General features: G+C 46.1%; 1 protein-coding gene across 1 annotated transcript; it reads left to right on the forward strand.

Moving 5' to 3' along the window:
* Positions 1-3185: 3185 nt before the first annotated feature.
* On the forward strand, positions 3186-14354 carry LOC120036198 (regulating synaptic membrane exocytosis protein 3-like; the record flags this gene model as incomplete). The annotated part of the gene is made up of 4 exons (XM_038982675.1): positions 3186-3298; positions 7963-8064; positions 13593-13732; positions 14139-14354. Coding segments are annotated over 4 exons (571 nt in total), but the record flags the coding sequence as incomplete, so codon positions are not given.
* Between the last annotated feature and the right edge of the window lie 4352 nt (positions 14355-18706).

Consider the following 18706-nt stretch of genomic DNA (forward strand, 5'->3'; position numbering starts at 1 on the left):
GTTCAGTCCATGTTGTAGTCCTCACTGTCTCCTGTACCCAACGACCCACCTCCGCACCCCGCTAGACCTCTGGTTCAGTCCATGTTGTAGTCCTCACTGTCTCCTGTACTCAACGACCCACCTCCGCACCCCGCTAGACCTCTGGTTCAGTCCATGTTGTAGTCCTCACTGTCTCCTGTACCCAACGACCCAGCTCCGCACCCCGCTGGACCTCTGGTTCAGTCCATGTTGTAGTCCTCACTGTCTCCTGTCCTCAACGACCCACCTCCGCACCCCGCTAGACCTCTGGTTCAGTCCATGTTGTAGTCCTCACTGTCTCCTGTACCCAACGAACCACCTCCGCACCCCGCTAGACCTCTGGTTCAGTCCATGTTGTAGTCCTCACTGTCTCCTGTACCCAACGACCCACCTCCACACCCCGCTAGACCTCTGGTTCAGTCCATGTTGTAGTCCTCACTGTCTCCTGTACCCAACGGCCCACCTCCGCACCCCGCTGGACCTCTGGTTCAGTCCATGTTGTAGTCCTCACTGTCTCCTGTACCCAACGACCCACCTCCGCACCCCGCTAGACCTCTGGTTCAGTCCATGTTGTAGTCCTCACTGTCTCCTGTACCCAACGACCCACCTCCGCACCCCGCTAGACCTCTGGTTCAGTCCATGTTGTAGTCCTCACTGTCTCCTGTACCCAACGACCCACCTCCGCACCCCGCTAGACCTCTGGTTCAGTCCATGTTGTAGTCCTCACTGTCTCCTGTACCCAACGACCCACCTCCGCACCCCGCTGGACCTCTGGTTCAGTCCATGTTGTAGTCCTCACTGTCTCCTGTACCCAACGACCCACCTCCGCACCCCGCTGGACCTCTGGTTCAGTCCATGTTGTAGTCCTCACTGTCTCCTGTACCCAACGACCCACCTCCGCACCCCGCTAGACCTCTGGTTCAGTCCATGTTGTAGTCCTCACTGTCTCCTGTACCCAACGACCCACCTCCGCACCCCGCTGGACCTCTGGTTCAGTCCATGTTGTAGTCCTCACTGTCTCCTGTACCCAACGACCCACCTCCGCACCCCGCTAGACCTCTGGTTCAGTCCATGTTGTAGTCCTCACTGTCTCCTGTCCTCAACGGCCCACCTCCGCACCCCGCTGGACCTCTGGTTCAGTCCATGTTGTAGTCCTCACTGTCTCCTGTACCCAACGACCCACCTCCGCACCCCGCTAGACCTCTGGTTCAGTCCATGTTGTAGTCCTCACTGTCTCCTGTACCCAACGACCCACCTCCGCACCCCGCTAAACCTCTGGTTCAGTCCATGTTGTAGTCCTCACTGTCTCCTGTACTCAACGACCCACCTCCGCACCCCGCTAGACCTCTGGTTCAGTCCATGTTGTAGTCCTCACTGTCTCCTGTACCCAACGACCCACCTCCGCACCCCGCTGGACCTCTGGTTCAGTCCATGTTGTAGCCCTCACTGTCTCCTGTACCCAACGACCCACCTCTGCACCCCGCTGGACCTCTGGTTCAGTCCATGTTGTAGTCCTCACTGTCTCCTGTACCCAACGGCCCACCTCCGCACCCCGCTGGACCTCTGGTTCAGTCCATGTTGTAGTCCTCACTGTCTCCTGTACCCAACGACCCACCTCCGCACCCCGCTAGACCTCTGGTTCAGTCCATGTTGTAGTCCTCACTGTCTCCTGTACCCAACGACCCACCTCCGCACCCCGCTAGACCTCTGGTTCAGTCCATGTTGTAGTCCTCACTGTCTCCTGTACCCAACGACCCACCTCCGCACCCCGCTAGACCTCTGGTTCAGTCCATGTTGTAGTCCTCACTGTCTCCTGTACCCAACGACCCACCTCCGCACCCCGCTAGACCTCTGGTTCAGTCCATGTTGTAGTCCTCACTGTCTCCTGTACCCAACGGCCCACCTCCGCACCCCGCTAGACCTCTGGTTCAGTCCATGTTGTAGTCCTCACTGTCTCCTGTCCTCAACGGCCCACCTCCGCACCCCGCTAGACCTCTGGTTCAGTCCATGTTGTAGTCCTCACTGTCTCCTGTACCCAACGACCCACCTCCGCACCCCGCTAGACCTCTGGTTCAGTCCATGTTGTAGTCCTCACTGTCTCCTGTCCTCAACGACCCACCTCCGCACCCCGCTGGACCTCTGGTTCAGTCCATGTTGTAGTCCTCACTGTCTCCTGTACCCAACGACCCACCTCCGCACCCCGCTAGACCTCTGGTTCAGTCCATGTTGTAGTCCTCACTGTCTCCTGTCCTCAACGACCCACCTCCGCACCCCGCTAGACCTCTGGTTCAGTCCATGTTGTAGTCCTCACTGTCTCCTGTACTCAACGGCCCACCTCCGCACCCCGCTAGACCTCTGGTTCAGTCCATGTTGTAGTCCTCACTGTCTCCTGTCCTCAACGGCCCACCTCCGCACCCCGCTGGACCTCTGGTTCAGTCCATGTTGTAGTCCTCACTGTCTCCTGTACCCAACGACCCACCTCCGCACCCCGCTAGACCTCTGGTTCAGTCCATGTTGTAGTCCTCACTGTCTCCTGTACCCAACGACCCACCTCCGCACCCCGCTAGACCTCTGGTTCAGTCCATGTTGTAGTCCTCACTGTCTCCTGTACCCAACGACCCACCTCCGCACCCCGCTGGACCTCTGGTTCAGTCCATGTTGTAGTCCTCACTGTCTCCTGTACTCAACGACCCACCTCCGCACCCCGCTAGACCTCTGGTTCAGTCCATGTTGTAGTCCTCACTGTCTCCTGTACCCAACGGCCCACCTCCGCACCCCGCTGGACCTCTGGTTCAGTCCATGTTGTAGTCCTCACTGTCTCCTGTACCCAACGACCCACCTCCGCACCTCGCTAGACCTCTGGTTCAGTCCATGTTGTAGTCCTCACTGTCTCCTGTACTCAACGACCCACCTCCGCACCTCGCTAGACCTCTGGTTCAGTCCATGTTGTAGTCCTCACTGTCTCCTGTCCTCAACGGCCCACCTCTGCACCTCGCTAGACCTCTGGTTCAGTCCATGTTGTAGTCCTCACTGTCTCCTGTACCCAACGACCCACCTCCGCACCCCGCTAGACCTCTGGTTCAGTCCATGTTGTAGCCCTCACTGTCTCCTGCCGCACTACTGCTACATGTCATTAAACCACCATCTAACCATCACTCGATCTCTAGGTTTATCTTCCCCCCTACTCGTATGGGTCCAGAGAGCCAGTTTAGTGACTTCCTGGATGGACTAGGCCCCGCCCAGATCGTAGGCCGACAGACACTAGCCACTCCCCCCATGGGTAAGTCAGATCATTGGAGTCTCTGTCTGAAAACAGCTTCTGTGATGTGATAGTATAATATATGCCATTATGCATTTACTATAGAGTATACGGTGCGTTCGGAAAGTATTCAGACCCCTTGACCTTTTCCACATTTTGATACGTTTTATTCTCAAATGTATTAAATTGTTTTTTTTCCCCTCGTCAATCTACACACAATACCCCACAATGACAAAGCAAAAACAGGTTTTTAATTATTTTTGCTAATTTATTACAAATAAAAAACTGATATCATATTTACATCAGTATTCAGACACTTTACTCAGCACTGTTGAAGCACCTTTGGCAGCGATTACTCGCTCAAGTCTTCTTGGGTATGACGCTACAAGCTTGGCACACCTGTATTTGGGGAGTTTCTGTAACGGCTCTCGTCGTTGGAAGGAGAAGTGGACCAAAGCGCAGCGTGGTATGTATCCATATTTATTAGAATACTACTTTCAATACTAACAAAAAACAATAAACAGACGAAAACCTACGAAGCTACAGTCCTGAACCTGAGAACATAAAACACATGAACGCACGAACAGGAACAATCACCCACAAACAAACAGTGAAAACAGGCTACCTTAATATGGTTCCCAATCAGAGACAATGACAAACACCTGCCTCTGATTGAGAACCATATTAGGCCAAACAGCAAACCCGACATAGAAACACAAAACATAGAATGCCCACCCAGCTCACGTCCTGACCAACTAAACAAAGGAAATAAGGTCAGGAACGTGACAGTTTCTCCCATTCCTCTCTGCAGATCCTCTCAAGATCTGTCAGGTTGGACGGGGAGCGTCGCTGCACAGCTATTTTCAGGTCTCTCCAAGGATGTTCGATCGGGTTCAAGTCCAGGCTCTGGCTGGGCCACAAGGACATTCAGAGACTTGTCCCGAAACCACTCCTGTGTTGTCTTGGCTGTGTGCATAGGGTTGTTGTCCTGTTGGAAGGTGAACCTTCATCCCAGTCTGAGGTATTGAGAGCTCTGGAGCAAGTTTTCATGAAGGATCTCTCCGTACTTTGCTCCGTTCATCTTTCCCTCCACCCGGACTAGTCTCCCAGTCCCTGCCGCCCGAAAAACATCCCCACAGCATGATGCTGCCACCACCAGGCTTCACCGTAGGCATGGTGGCACGTTTCCTCCAGAAGTGACTCTTGGAATTCAGGCCAAAGAGTTCAATCTTGGTTTCATCAGACCAGAGAATCTTGTTTCTCATGGTCTGACAGTCTTTAGGTGCCTTTTGGCAAACTCCAAGCCAGCTGTTATGTACCTTTTATTGAAGAGTGGCTTCCGTCTGGCCACTCTACCATGAAGGCCTGATTGGTGGACAACCATCTGCAGAGATGGTTGTCATTCTGGAAGGTTCTCCCATCTCAACAGAGGAACTCTCCCTGACCAAGGCCCTTCTTCCCCGATTGCTCAGTTTGGCCGGACGGCCAGCTCTAGGAAGAGCCTTGGTGGTTCCAAACGTCTTCCATTTAAGTGTGATGGAGACCCCTGTGACCCCTGTTCTTGGGAACCCTGTTCTTGGGAAAAAAAATGTGTTACCCTTCCCCAGATCTGTGCCTCGACACAATCCTGTCTCGGAACTCTACGGACAGTTCCTTCGACCTCATGCCTTGGTTTTTGCTCTGACATGCACTGTCAACTGTGGGACCTTATAAAGACAGGTGTGTGCCTTTCCAAATCATGTCCAAACAATTGTATTTACCACAGGTGGACTCCAGTCAAGTTGTAGAAACATCTCAATTTCGAGTCTCATTGTGTTAGCAGTTGATATTACTCGTCAATAACACAGACCCCAGAGCAAATCAGGGGGAGAAAAATAGATGTATTCTAAGAGGACCAATCATAGATGTTATACTGAGAGGTAGATGTTTATTCTCCCCTGTCCTCAGTGATTCTCTCCACAGAACAAAGGGACAGCATGTACTTTTATAACCGAACCCTAGCCTGTGGTTGACCATTTAGAATTCCTTGCAATAAAACTGGGCCAATGGCCAAATAACAAGTGTCTGGTTTCAGGCTCAGTGCCTAGACAAATTCTTCCCATGTCTCTGACCCATTGATCATTAATTCCCTATTACAGAAAAAACACTATTTCCATTCATCGTTAATTCCCTCTTGACCTCTCGTCCTCTGCTTTGTGAATTATTTTAAAATATTCTTAAGGTATTCATAAGGTATTTCTGTGTATAAAAATTTTAAAAAATTGCGTTGTCATTATGGGGTATTGTGTTCACTAATTCAATAAATTGTATCCATTTTAGAATAAGGCTGTAACGTAACAAAATGTGGAACAAGTCAAGGGGTCTGAATACTTTCCGAATGCACTGTCTAGCTCCTCCCCCCTCAGTGTTTGCTGATCTAAATATATCAGATAGTGTATGAATATGGGGATGGCTCTACATTAGATACCAGATGGTGTATGAATATGGGGTTGGCTCTACATTAGATACCAGATGGTGTATGAATATGGGGATGGCTCTACATTAGATACCAGATGGTGTATGAATATGGGGATGGCTCTACATTAGATACCAGATGGTGTATGAATATGGGGATGGCTCTACATTATATACCAGATGGTGTATGAATATGTGGATGGCTCTACATTAGATACCAGATGGTGTATGAATAGGGAGATGGCTCTACATTAGATACCAGATGGTGTATGAATATGTGGATGGCTCTACATTAGATACCAGATGGTGTATGAATAGGGGGGTGGCTCTACATTAGATACCAGATGGTGTATGAATATGGGGATGGCTCTACATTAGATACCAGATGGTGTATGAATAGGGGGATGGCTCTACATTAGATACCAGATGGTGTATGAATATGGGGATGGCTCTACATTAGATACCAGATGGTGTATGAATAGGGGATGGCTCTACATTAGATACCAGATGGTGTATGAATATGGGGATGGCTCTACATTAGATACCAGATGGTGTATGAATAGGGGATGGCTCTACATTAGATACCAGATGGTGTATGAATAGGGGGATGGCTCTACATTAGATACCAGATGGTGTATGAATAGGGGGATGGCTCTACATTAGATACCAGCTGGTGTATGAATATGGGGATGGCTCTACATTAGATACCAGATGGTGTATGAATAGGGGGATGGCTCTACATTAGATACCAGATGGTGTATGAATAGGGGGATGGCTCTACATTAGATACCAGCTGGTGTATGAATATGGGGATGGCTCTACATTAGATACCAGATGGTGTATGAATAGGGGGGTGGCTCTACATTAGATACCAGATGGTGTATGAATAGGGGGATGGCTCTACATTAGATACCAGATGGTGTATGAATAGGGGAATGGCTCTACATTAGATACCAGATGGTGTATGAATATGGTGAAGGCTCTACATTAGATACCAGATGGTGTATGAATATGGCGATGGCTCTACATTAGATACTAGATGGAGTATGAATATGGGGATGGCTCTACATTAGATACCAGATGGTGTATGAATATGGGGATGGCTCTACATTAGATACCAGATGGTGTATGAATATGGGTATGGCTCTACATTAGATACCAGATGGTGTATGAATAGGGGATGGCTCTACATTAGATACCAGATGGTGTATGAATAGGGGGATGGCTCTACATTAGATACCAGATGGTGTATGAATAGGGGGATGGCTCTACATTAGATACCAGATGGTGTATGAATAGGGGGATGGCTCTACATTAGATACCAGATGGTGTATGAATATGGGGATGGCTCTACATTAGATACCAGATGGTGTATGAATATGGCGATGGCTCTACATTAGATACTAGATGGAGTATGAATATGGGGATGGCTCTACATTAGATACCAGATGGTGTATGAATATGGGGATGGCTCTACATTAGATACCAGATGGTGTATGAATATGGGGATGGCTCTACATTAGATACCAGATGGTGTATGAATAGGGGATGGCTCTACATTAGATACCAGATGGTGTATGAATATGGAGATAGCTCTACATTAGATACCAGATGGTGTATGAATAGGGGATGGCTCTACATTAGATACCAGATGGTGTATGAATATGGGGATGGCTCTACATTAGATACCAGATGGTGTATGAATATGGAGATAGCTCTACATTAGATACCAGATGGTGTATGAATATGGAGATAGCTCTACATTAGATACCAGATGGTGTATGAATATGGAGATAGCTCTACATTAGATACCAGATGGTGTATGAATAGGGGATGGCTCTACATTAGATACCAGATGGTGTATGAATAGGGGGATGGCTCCGCATATCCTTCCGGATGTGTTTTTTAATTTGTTATTATGTTATTACGAGGATTCTATGCCAAAATCACTTGATAAATCATTGTGAGGACAGTGGAACAGACGTTATAACAGACTGGAAGCGTTCTGTCTCTCCCTGCTGGTCAACACTGGTACTGCAAGTTGAAACGACACTGATCAGAAATAATAGAGCCAGAATGTGACCTGATCTGACCTGGAAAAGGGTCTCAGTTCTGGGCTATAACTAGACCCAAAGCTTCTCCTGGCCAGGTTACATATCAAATCAGCTGCCCCTAAACAGGGGAGTGTGTGTAACAAGTGTGTGTAACAAGTGTGTGTTTTCCTCATGTAGGTGACATCCATGTGGGTATGGTGGACAGAGGAGGCCAACTAGAGGTGGAGATCAACCAGGCCAGAGGACTGACCGCTAAACCAGGGTCAAAGAACATCCCAGGTACAATACAAAGCTACAGAACTTTATTGTTCATCCCAGGTACAATACAAAGCTACAGAACTTTATTGTTCATCCCAGGTACAATACAAAACTACAGAACTTTATTGTTCATCCCAGGTACAATACAAAGCTACAGAACTTTATTGTTCATCCCAGGTACAATACAAAACTACAGAACTTTATTGTTCATCCCAGGTACAATACAAAGCTACAGAACTTTATTGTTCATCCCAGGTACAATACAAAGCTACAGAACTTTATTGTTCATCCCAGGTACAATACAAAGCTACAGAACTTTATTGTTCATCCCAGGTACAATACAAAGCTACAGAACTTTATTGTTCATCCCAGGTACAATACAAAGCTACAGAACTTCATTGTTCATCCCAGGTACAATACAAAGCTACAGAACTTTATTGTTCATCCCAGGTAGAATACAAAACTACATAACTTTGTTTATTTATTAATCTCAGGTACAAAACACACCTAGAGAGCGCTATTGTTCATCCCAGGTCAAATAAAATCAAATGCTATTGGTCACATACGCGTATTTAGCAGATGATATTGCGGGTGAATTGAAATGCTTGTGTTCCTAGCTCCAACAGTGCAGTAGTATCTAACAATACACAACAATACACACAAATCTAAAAGTTTCAGAATGCAATTAAGAAATATATAAATATTAGATTGAGCAATGTCGGAGTGGCATTCCCTGTCTGTATATGGGGCAGCAGCCTCTAAGGTGCAGGGTTGCGTAACCGGGTGGTAGCCGGCTAGTGATGGCAACTTAATAGTCTGACGGCCTTGAGATAGAAGTTGTTTTTCAGTCTCTCAGTCCCAGCTTTGATGCACCTGTACTGACCTCTCCTTCTGGATGATAGCGGGGTGAACAGGCCGTTGCTCGGGTGGTTAACGTCCTTGATGGCCTTACTGTGACATTGGGTGCTGTAGGTTTTCATGCCCTCAGACGAACCATCAAACAGGCAAAGCTTCAATACAGGGCTAAGGTTGAATCCTATTTTACAGGCTCTGACGCTCGTCGGATGTGGCAGGGCTTGCAAACTATTACGGACTACAAAGGGAAACCTAGCCGTGAGCTGCCCAGTGACGCAAGCCTACCAGATGGGCTAAAAGCATTTTATGCTCGCTTCTAGCAAACAACACTGAAGCACGCATGAGAGAACCAGCTGTTCTGGATGACTGTGTGATCGCGCTTTCCGTAGCCGATGTGAGCAAGAACTTTAAACAGGTCAATATTCACAAGGCCGCGGGACCAGACGGATTACCGTGTACTCAGAGCATGCACGGACCAACTTGCAAGTGTCTTCACTGATATTTTCAACCTCTCCCTGCCCAAGTCTGTACCTAACACCATCATCCCCGAAACCCTAGACCCACTCCAATTCGCATACCACCCCAACTGATTCACAGATAATGCAATTTCAATCGCACACCTATGTGAGAATGCTATTCATTGACTACAGCTCAGCGTTCAACACCATAGTGCCCACAAAGCTCATTACTAAGCTAAGGACCCTGGGACTAAACACCTCCCTTTGCAACTGGATCCTGGACTTCCTGACGGGCCGCCCCCAGGTGGTGAGGGTAGGCAAAAAAACATCAGCCACTCTGATCCTGAACACGGGGGCCCCTCAGGGGTGCTTGCTTAGTCCCCTCCTGTACTCCTTGTTCACTCACGACTGCTTGGCCAAGCACGAATCCAACACCATCATTAAGTTTGCAGATAACACATCAGTAGCAGGCTTGATCACCGACAACGTCGAGACCGCCCATATAGGGAGGAGATCAGAGACTTGGCAGTGTTGTGGTGCCAGGACAACAACCTCTCCCTCAACGTGAGCGAGACAAAGGAGATGATCGTGGACTACAGGAAAAGGAGGGCCGAACAGGCCCCCATTCACATCTACGGGGCTGTAGTGGAGCGGGTCAAGGGTTTTAAGTTCCTTGGTGTCTACATCACCAACAAACTATCATGGTCCAAACACACCAAGAAAGTCGTGAAGAGGGCACTGCAATGCCTTTTCCCCCTCAGGAGACTAAAAAGATTTGGCATGGGTCCCCGATCCCCAAAGTTCTACAGCCGCACCATCGAGAGTATCCTGCTTCACCGCCTGGTATGGCAACTGCTCGGCATCCGACCGTAAGGCGCTACAGAGGGTATTGCGTACGGCCCAGTACATCACTGGGGCCAAGCATCCTGCCATCCAGGACCTATATAATAGGCGTTGTCAGAGGAAGGCCCAAAAAAGTGTCAAAGACTCCAGTGACCCAAATCATAGACTGTTGTCTCTGCTACCACACTACAAGCGGTACCAGAGCACTAAGTCTAGGTCCAAAAGGCTCCTTAACAGCTTCTACCCCCAAGCCATAAGACTGCTGAACAACTAATCAAATGGCTACCTAGACTATTTGCATTGACACCCCCTTTTTTTGACTCTCCTGCTACTCACTGTTTATTATCTATGCATAGTCACTTTACCCCTTCCTACATGTATAAATTACATCAACTAAAATGTACCCCCGCACATTGACTCAGTACCGGTACCCCCTGTATATATGCTCATTATTGTTATTTTATTGTGTTATTTATTTATATGTATTTTTTACTTTAGTTTATTTAGAAAATATTTTCTTAACAATTTTTTTTTAACTACTTTGTTTATTAAGGGCTTGTAAGTGAGCATTTCAAGGCCTACAACTGTTGTATTTGGCGCATGTGACAAATAAAATTGTATTTTATTTGGTGTCCTGGAGGGCAGGCAGTGTACCCCGGGTGATACGTTGGGCAGACTGCACCACCTTCTTGTGAGCCCTGGGGTTGCTGGCAGTGCAGTTGCCGTACCAGGCGATACAGCCCGACAGGATGCTCTCAATTGTGCATCTGTAAAAGTTTGTGAGGGTCTTAGGGGCCACACAGAATTTCTTCAGCATCCTAAGGTTGAAGAGGCGCTGTTGCCCCTTCTTCACCACACTGTCTGTGTGGGTGGACCATTTCACATTGTCAGTGATGTGTACGCCAAGGAACTTGAAGCTTTTCACCTTCTCCACCGCGGTCCCGTCGATGTGGATAGGGGCGTGCTCCCTCTGCTGTCTTCTGAAGTCCATGATCAGCTCCTTTTGTTTTGTTTACGTTGAGGGAGAGGTTATTTTCCTGGCACCACTCCGCCAGAGCCCTCACCTCCACTCTGTAGGCTGTCTCATCATTGTTGGTAATCAGGCCTACTACTGTTGTGTCGTCTGCAAACTTGATGATTGAGTTGGAGGCGTGCGTGGCCACACAGTCATTGGTGAACAGGGAGTACAGGAGGGGGCTGAGCATGCACTCTTATGGGGCCCCAGTGTTTAGGATCAGTGTAGTGGAGGTGTTGTTTCCTACCTTCACCACATGAGGGCAGCCCGTCAGGAAGTCCAGGACCCAGTTGCAAAGGGTGTCGGTGGCACGGGGTAATTTTTATATTTTTATAAATCTTTACTTAACTAGGCAAGTCAGTTAAGAACAAATTCTTATTTACAATGACGGCCTACCCCGGCCAAACCCTAACCCTGACGATGCTGGGCAAATTGTGTGCCGCCCTATGGAACTCCCAATCACAGCCGGTTGTGATACAGCCTGGAATCGAACCATGGTCTGTAGTGAGGCCTCTAAAACTGAGATACAGTATCTTAGAACGCTGCACCACTCGGGAACCCAAAGCGGGCGAAGGTGTTTCACTTGTCCAGGAGCAAGACGTTGGTGTCCGCGACGGGGCTGGTTTTCCTTTTGTAATCCGTGATTGTCTTTAGACCCTACCACATACTTCTTATGTCTGAGCCGTTGAATTGCGACTCCACTTTGTTTCTGTACTGACGTTCTGCCTGTTTGATTGCATTACGGAGGGAATAACTGCACTGTTTGTATTCGACAATATTCCCAGTCACCTTGCCGTGGTTAAATGCGGTGGTTCCCGCTTTCAGTTTTGCGCGAATGCTGCCATCAATCCATGGTTTTTGGTTTAGGTAGGTCTTATTAGTCACAGTTGGAACATCATCTAGGGCTGTGGCGGTCACTAACTCTTTGTCAGCCGGTTATTGTCAAGCAAATAACTGTCGGTCTCACAGTCATTGACCGTTAATTAACATAAACACATTTAGCATTTCTTGGCTTCCACAAATGGACTACAAGCCATTTTAAAAAGTATAATAATTCCATGTATGTAGCCTACATCTAAACAATAAATCCATTATTCATTTTAGACAGTTCTAAAGAAACATGATATGAAGAAAAGGTAGTCTATTTCAGAAGAACAGAATGACATACTCTGAGTTGTTCTTATGTTAGGTCCTGATCTGGCTGTGCCATATGGCTGTGGGCTACGCTAGTTCATTTAGCAGACAAGATTTGCTTTAGATTCTGTGTCGTTATTTTATATTATTTTATAGTATGAAGAATACATTTGAACAAAGGTGAATAAAATATAAATATTTTCTCCAAATGATTTGAGGGAGGGCGCACATGCGGCCATTCTGTGTTGAGTGGTTAACAAAGAAACAGGTCCTCCTATATACTTCATTTAGAGTTATTAATGTAACTTTAGTTGTTCTACAAATGTTGGGCTATATGTTTAGATTTTTAATACATTGCAAGGCTGCATGATGATTTGAAAACAAAGTTGCCTGAAGAGTGTTAGTGACAGCATATAATTCACAAGTGAAAAAAAGGCATTGTTTCTTATGCTGGGCATCATTCACAAGTGATAATATATCATTCACAAGTGATAGGCTAATATTGTCTTTAGATATACTAAATAATACATGTGTGAAATTTGTTTTGATTTAAAATGGACCATTATCATGCACCTGTATCGAAACAGGGGCAGCGGGAAATAAATAAATGTCATCTATGTACTTAAATAGCGAATGGAGGATGTTTTTCCCCGTGGTTTATTTTCATGCCAGCCAGGTAGGCTATACTCCTGTTGTAAATATAAACAATGTGCTTAATGTTAGGAAAGTTGAGAAATAAATATAGTCGGCCTAGACTATTGAAAGCTGATGGGATCCTCCTCTTTTTAGTAGAGGCCATCAATCTGTTTTCTTACGCAATTGCATAGCCTATAGAAATGTTGCGCAACATGAGCTCATGAGCTCAGATTTTCGAAAACATTTGCATTGATGTCAGATTGATTAGAGGGACAATAGAGTGCTGAGTACCAGGCAGTTAGCAAGTTTGGTAGGATACTAATGACCAGCAGCAGGATCAGAACTTGGAGAAGCCTAATTACCATGACTAAACGGTATTGTGTAGAGAGTTTTTGAAGAGTACTACAGGCAATGTGTTGATAGAACTTCAGTAGCATTTTCCTCAAATTGGCTTTGTTAAAATCCCCAGCTTTTAATTTTCTTTCTTCTGAATTTCTTGTACACTGACTAGTCACAGGCTTTATTTGAATAGAAACAACTTTATATTTCATCCTGACCAATCACAGGGGTAATTGGATTGAAATCACTTAATCATTCATTTCCTGCAGCGACCTATGTAAAGGTGTATGTGTTGGAGAATGGGGCGTGTCTGGCTAAGAAGAAGACCAGAGTGGTGAAGAAGACTCTAGACCCCTCCTACCATCAGGCCCTGCTGTTTGAAGAGAGTCCTCAGGCCAAAGTCCTACAGGTAAATACCTAGCTATATCTAGCAATCTAGAAGTGGTAGAAATCGGATTTGTGGTTCCAGAACCCCATAAGTTCGTCTCTGTGGTTCCAGAACTCCATATGTTTGTCTCTGTGGTTCCAGAACCCCATATGTTCGTCTTTGTGGTTCCAGAACCGCATTTGTTCGTCTTTGTGATTCCAGAACCCCATATGTTCGTCTTTGTGGTTCCAGAACCCCATATGTTCGTCTTGCATGGCCGGATAGTATTTAATGACTTAATTTTGTTGCATCTCTAGCAGCAATACCATTTTTGGGATGGTTAGCTAATCAAAGCATTGACTTAATTTCCCGTCCCCCTTCTCTCTCTCCCCACCTCTCCCTCCCTCCCCTCTCTCCCCTCTCTCTCTCCCTCCCCTCTCTCTCCCAGGTGATTGTGTGGGGTGACTATGGGAGGATGGACCACAAGTGTTTCATGGGCATGGCTCAGATCATGCTGGATGAGTTGGACCTTGGTGCCACGGTGAGCGGATGGTACAAGCTGTTCCCCACCTCGTCTCTGGCTGACCCCAGCATCGGACCCCTCACACGGCAACTGTCCCAGTCCTCACTGGAGAGCTGTGCCACCAGCCCCTCCTGTACCTAGACAGAGAGAACTATATAGCAACAGTACACACACACACACACACACACACACACACACACACACACACACACACACACACACACACACACACACACACACACACACACACACACACACACACACACACACACACACACACACAAGAAGGGATACATACACACACACACTCATCATGCAGATATGTTATACACGGAGAAACGCAGTCAGACGTGTATACATGCAGGCTTCTGCATACACACGTGCTCATTAATAAACGCCCCCCTGCCACACACACACACTCCAACACGCTGACCCTCAGATACATCCCCATAACTACATCAGATAACATGATTTACCAGAACATAGCATTATAGTAGCACTACTTACTGCCCAATATCCCTGTCCCCTGTCCCCTGTCCCCTGTCCCCTGTCCCATCTCAGAACCCCGGTCCCCTGTCCCCGGTCCCCTGTCCCATCTCAGAATCCCTGTCCCCTGTCCCCTGTCCCCGGTCCCCTGTCCCATCTCAGAATCCCTGTCCCATCTCAGAATCCCTGTCCCCTGTCCCCGGTCCCCTGTCCCATCTCAGAATCCCTGCCCCATCTCAGAATCCCTGTCCCATCTCAGAATCCCTGCCCCATCTCAGAATCCCTGCCCCATCTCAGAATCCCTGCCCCATCTCAGAATCCATGTCCCCTGTCCCATCTCAGAATCCCAGGGTGGTTGAGTGATTGCCCCGTTCCACATTCCCCGATCCCAGAATTTCAAGGATGCGTCCCAAATGGAACCCTATTCACTATATAGTGCACTACTTTGACCAGATCCTGACCAAAGTGGTTCACTTTTAAGGGAATAGGGAGCCATTTGGGACTCAAGCCAAGGCACTACTTCTCATCCCAGGGTCAGATCATTCCTGAAGACAGGTTTTAAACTCTATGCCAAACTAAGAAGAAAAACAACTTTATTTTTCAAAACCAAAGCAATTTTTATTGTTACTATCAGTCGTGCTAGTTACACAGTATATACGTCTGGATATGTAGCAGAGTCTATGACTTAGATATAATGCAAAAAAAAATATTCAATATTTTAAACACACACACACACACACACACACAAGTTGGGGAGGAGAGAGACGGGTCACATTATGAAGAAAAATCAACAGGCTTTTTGGATGTTTACATAATCACTATTATGTGAGGTAGCAGCGCAAATCTGATCATTTCCACAAGCCAGAGTGAATAAGTATATAGATGTTAGATAGCTAATATAGATACGTGTGTTCATGTGTGTACTGGCTGCATCCTACACGTTTGCTTGCAACCCTTATTGAGACATTTTAAAGTGCTATTTTTAGCTTGCCCTTTAAGATTCTAATCAGATATATAGATGGTAATTTATTTATTTAGCTAATCAGTCACTGTCTAAAGAACATGAAGAACGTGACACTCTACACTGAGTTTAGGGAGATGGAGGGGCATCGTTTCCACCGAGAACAAAGTCCCAAACTACCAGCATCCCTTGTCGACAAGCTGCATTGTGGGACACAGGAGGTCCAACTGACAAACTGAACCCTCACAGGAATGGACCTCAAACCTTCCTCAAGAGCGTTCAGCACAAAGGCTTCTGGGTAGTCTGGGCTGTAGTCGTCATTCACTGTAGACCCTGTTAGTGCGAACCACACTGGACTTCATATCCCAGAGGTGATACTGTACGCTTCTGCCCCACCAGCATGTCAACAGACTAGAACCTTTTGGATCAACTTCCACTTGATTTCCTGTTTGTAGTTTTTATCTACACTTTCTGATTTTGACCGTAAGTAGGAGGAAGGAAACATTGGTGAGAAAGAAGTCTTTCTGATGTCTGTGGTGGGATCTCCCACCCCACACACACACACACACACACACACACACACACACACACACACACACACACACACACACACACACACACACACACACACACACACACACACACACACACACACACACACACACACACACACACACACACCCTTTAACTCCTGAGGTTATGTGGTGAGGTCACTGCTCTCTCTCTCAGCAATGTAAACCCCAGCAGCACAGATATATTGTATCCTCAATTACCTTCAAAAACCAGTAGATGGTGTCTGATTAGTTCCAGTACAACCAGTAGGTGACGTCTGATTCGTTCCTGTACAACCAGTAGATGGCGTCTGATTAGTTCCTGTACAACCAGTAGATGGCGTCTGATTAGTTCCTGTACAACCAGTAGGTGACGTCTGATTCGTTCCAGTACAACCAGTAGGTGACGTCTGATTAGTTCCTGTACAACCAGTAGGTGACGTCTGATTCGTTCCAGTACAACCAGTAGGTGACGTCTGATTCGTTCCAGTACAACCAGTAGGTGACGTCTGATTCGTTCCAGTACAACCAGTAGGTGACGTCTGATTCGTTCCAGTACAACCAGTAGGTGACGTCTGATTCGTTCCTGTACAACCAGTAGGTGACGTCTGATTCGTTCTTGTACAACCAGTAGGTGACGTCTGATTCGTTCCAGTACAACCAGTAGGTGACGTCTGATTCGTTCCAGTACAACCAGTAGGTGACGTCTGATTCGTTCCAGTACATGCTCAAACTCAAAAACATATTGTCATCTTGTTTACTGATATAGTATCTTGGACATTTCTGCTGATCACCAGTTTTACATATCATCGTGGATCTAATCTGGACACATTGGTCAGGTCTCTTAGATGACTTCTTAAATCTCTCTAATCTGTTTAGGGACTGATTCCGATTTAGGAATTTACATTTTTCCTACGCATGCCTTTCCCAACCCACTTCTCCGTATTTGGTATTTATACTTACCGTATTCAGTCACGTAACGCGTACTGCAGGTGTGGCTACCTTGTGCGGCTCTGAATACATTTTTATTAAACTTCTGAAAACTCTCTACCATTTGTTGGCCAACAGATTTTCTCGCGGAGTTTTCAATCAATAGGGTTTTCAGTATATTTATCTTAAAGCCATCCCTTTAAAATACGCTGTACCTTTAATTATAATTTTGATATGTTTGTTGGTAGATTTCAGTTTGCTGCCAAATAACTGGTTTTCATATTTGTTTCTAGCAATTATATGGTAAACTAGATCTAAAACAAGTGTCGTTCATATTTACAATCCCCTTATCCATTTACCCAGCTCTTATCAAGAACTCTTATCAAATTGTAAATGACAGTGCATGGAGAATGGTGTTAAAGTACATGGGGGTTTTTCTCACCTGGAACTGGCAGGTTCACTAGGCCTTATTCTTGGTTTCCTCGTGTATAAAGGTGGTGGAATTATGAGGGAATATAAATCAAGGTCAGAATACAGGGTATCGGTAGACACACCTTCATTTATTCCATCTCAACCCCCAAAACGAATAGCAGGTGAATTAACATGCGATTCTCATTTTTTAAGTTCAAGGTCAGAATACGCATCGAGAGAAAAGTTCATAAAAAGGGAATTCCTTTCCATTCTATTGACGTGTACTTATCTCCGGGTTGGAATCAGGGGCCTTGTTGAGTATGGTTACATGCACACATGAATCCAATTATTGTGAAATCTCCGATTTTAATATAATAGTTTGATTTTAAATGTTTACATGCTTTGCAAAAAGAATGTTTGCCCTAATCATGTTAACATGGACTCAAATGAAATCAAGCTACCTGATGGGACTTCGATAAATGCAACAACCAAAAAATCAGCAATCAAAATTAACATTCGACCACAGAGACCATGTTATTTTTGGGAAGCCTATTTGATTCTGAGTTTGGAAATATAAAGTCTGTATGTGAAAACCATTTCTAACATGCATTCTTTTCTTGTTGAGGTTTTCCAAACTCACTTCACTTTTTATTTATATTTAACGAGGCAAGTCAGTTAAGAACAAATTCTTATTTTCAATGACGGCCTAGGAACAGTGGGTTAAACTGCCTTGTTCAGGAGCAGAACGACAGATGTTTTACCTTGTCAGCTCGGGGATTCGATCTTGCAACCTTTCGGTTACTAGTCCAACACTCTGACCACTAGGCTACCTGCCACCCCACTTATGCATTAAGATGGAGGCTTGCGCTGCTGGAGCTGGTACATACTCCGATTTTGATCTTACACCCGATTTAAGTTGTTTACATGACTAAAAGCATGTTCGGCCTACTGCCATAATCAGTTTAACAACTAGTGTGCATGTAAACACGTACTCAGTGTTTCTAATGTGTTACTGTTAGTTGGCTGTAATGACCAAACTTTCCTTACAACAAATATTTCTACAAATAATTTTGTTAATACACTTTACATTGAATGATGTGTGTTTCTGTAGCTACGGGCCCATTGGAACCTGCTGTGGAGAGACACAGACATAA

This window comes from Salvelinus namaycush, unplaced genomic scaffold, assembly GCF_016432855.1.
Source record: "Salvelinus namaycush isolate Seneca unplaced genomic scaffold, SaNama_1.0 Scaffold124, whole genome shotgun sequence".
Lineage (NCBI taxonomy): Eukaryota > Metazoa > Chordata > Actinopteri > Salmoniformes > Salmonidae > Salvelinus > Salvelinus namaycush.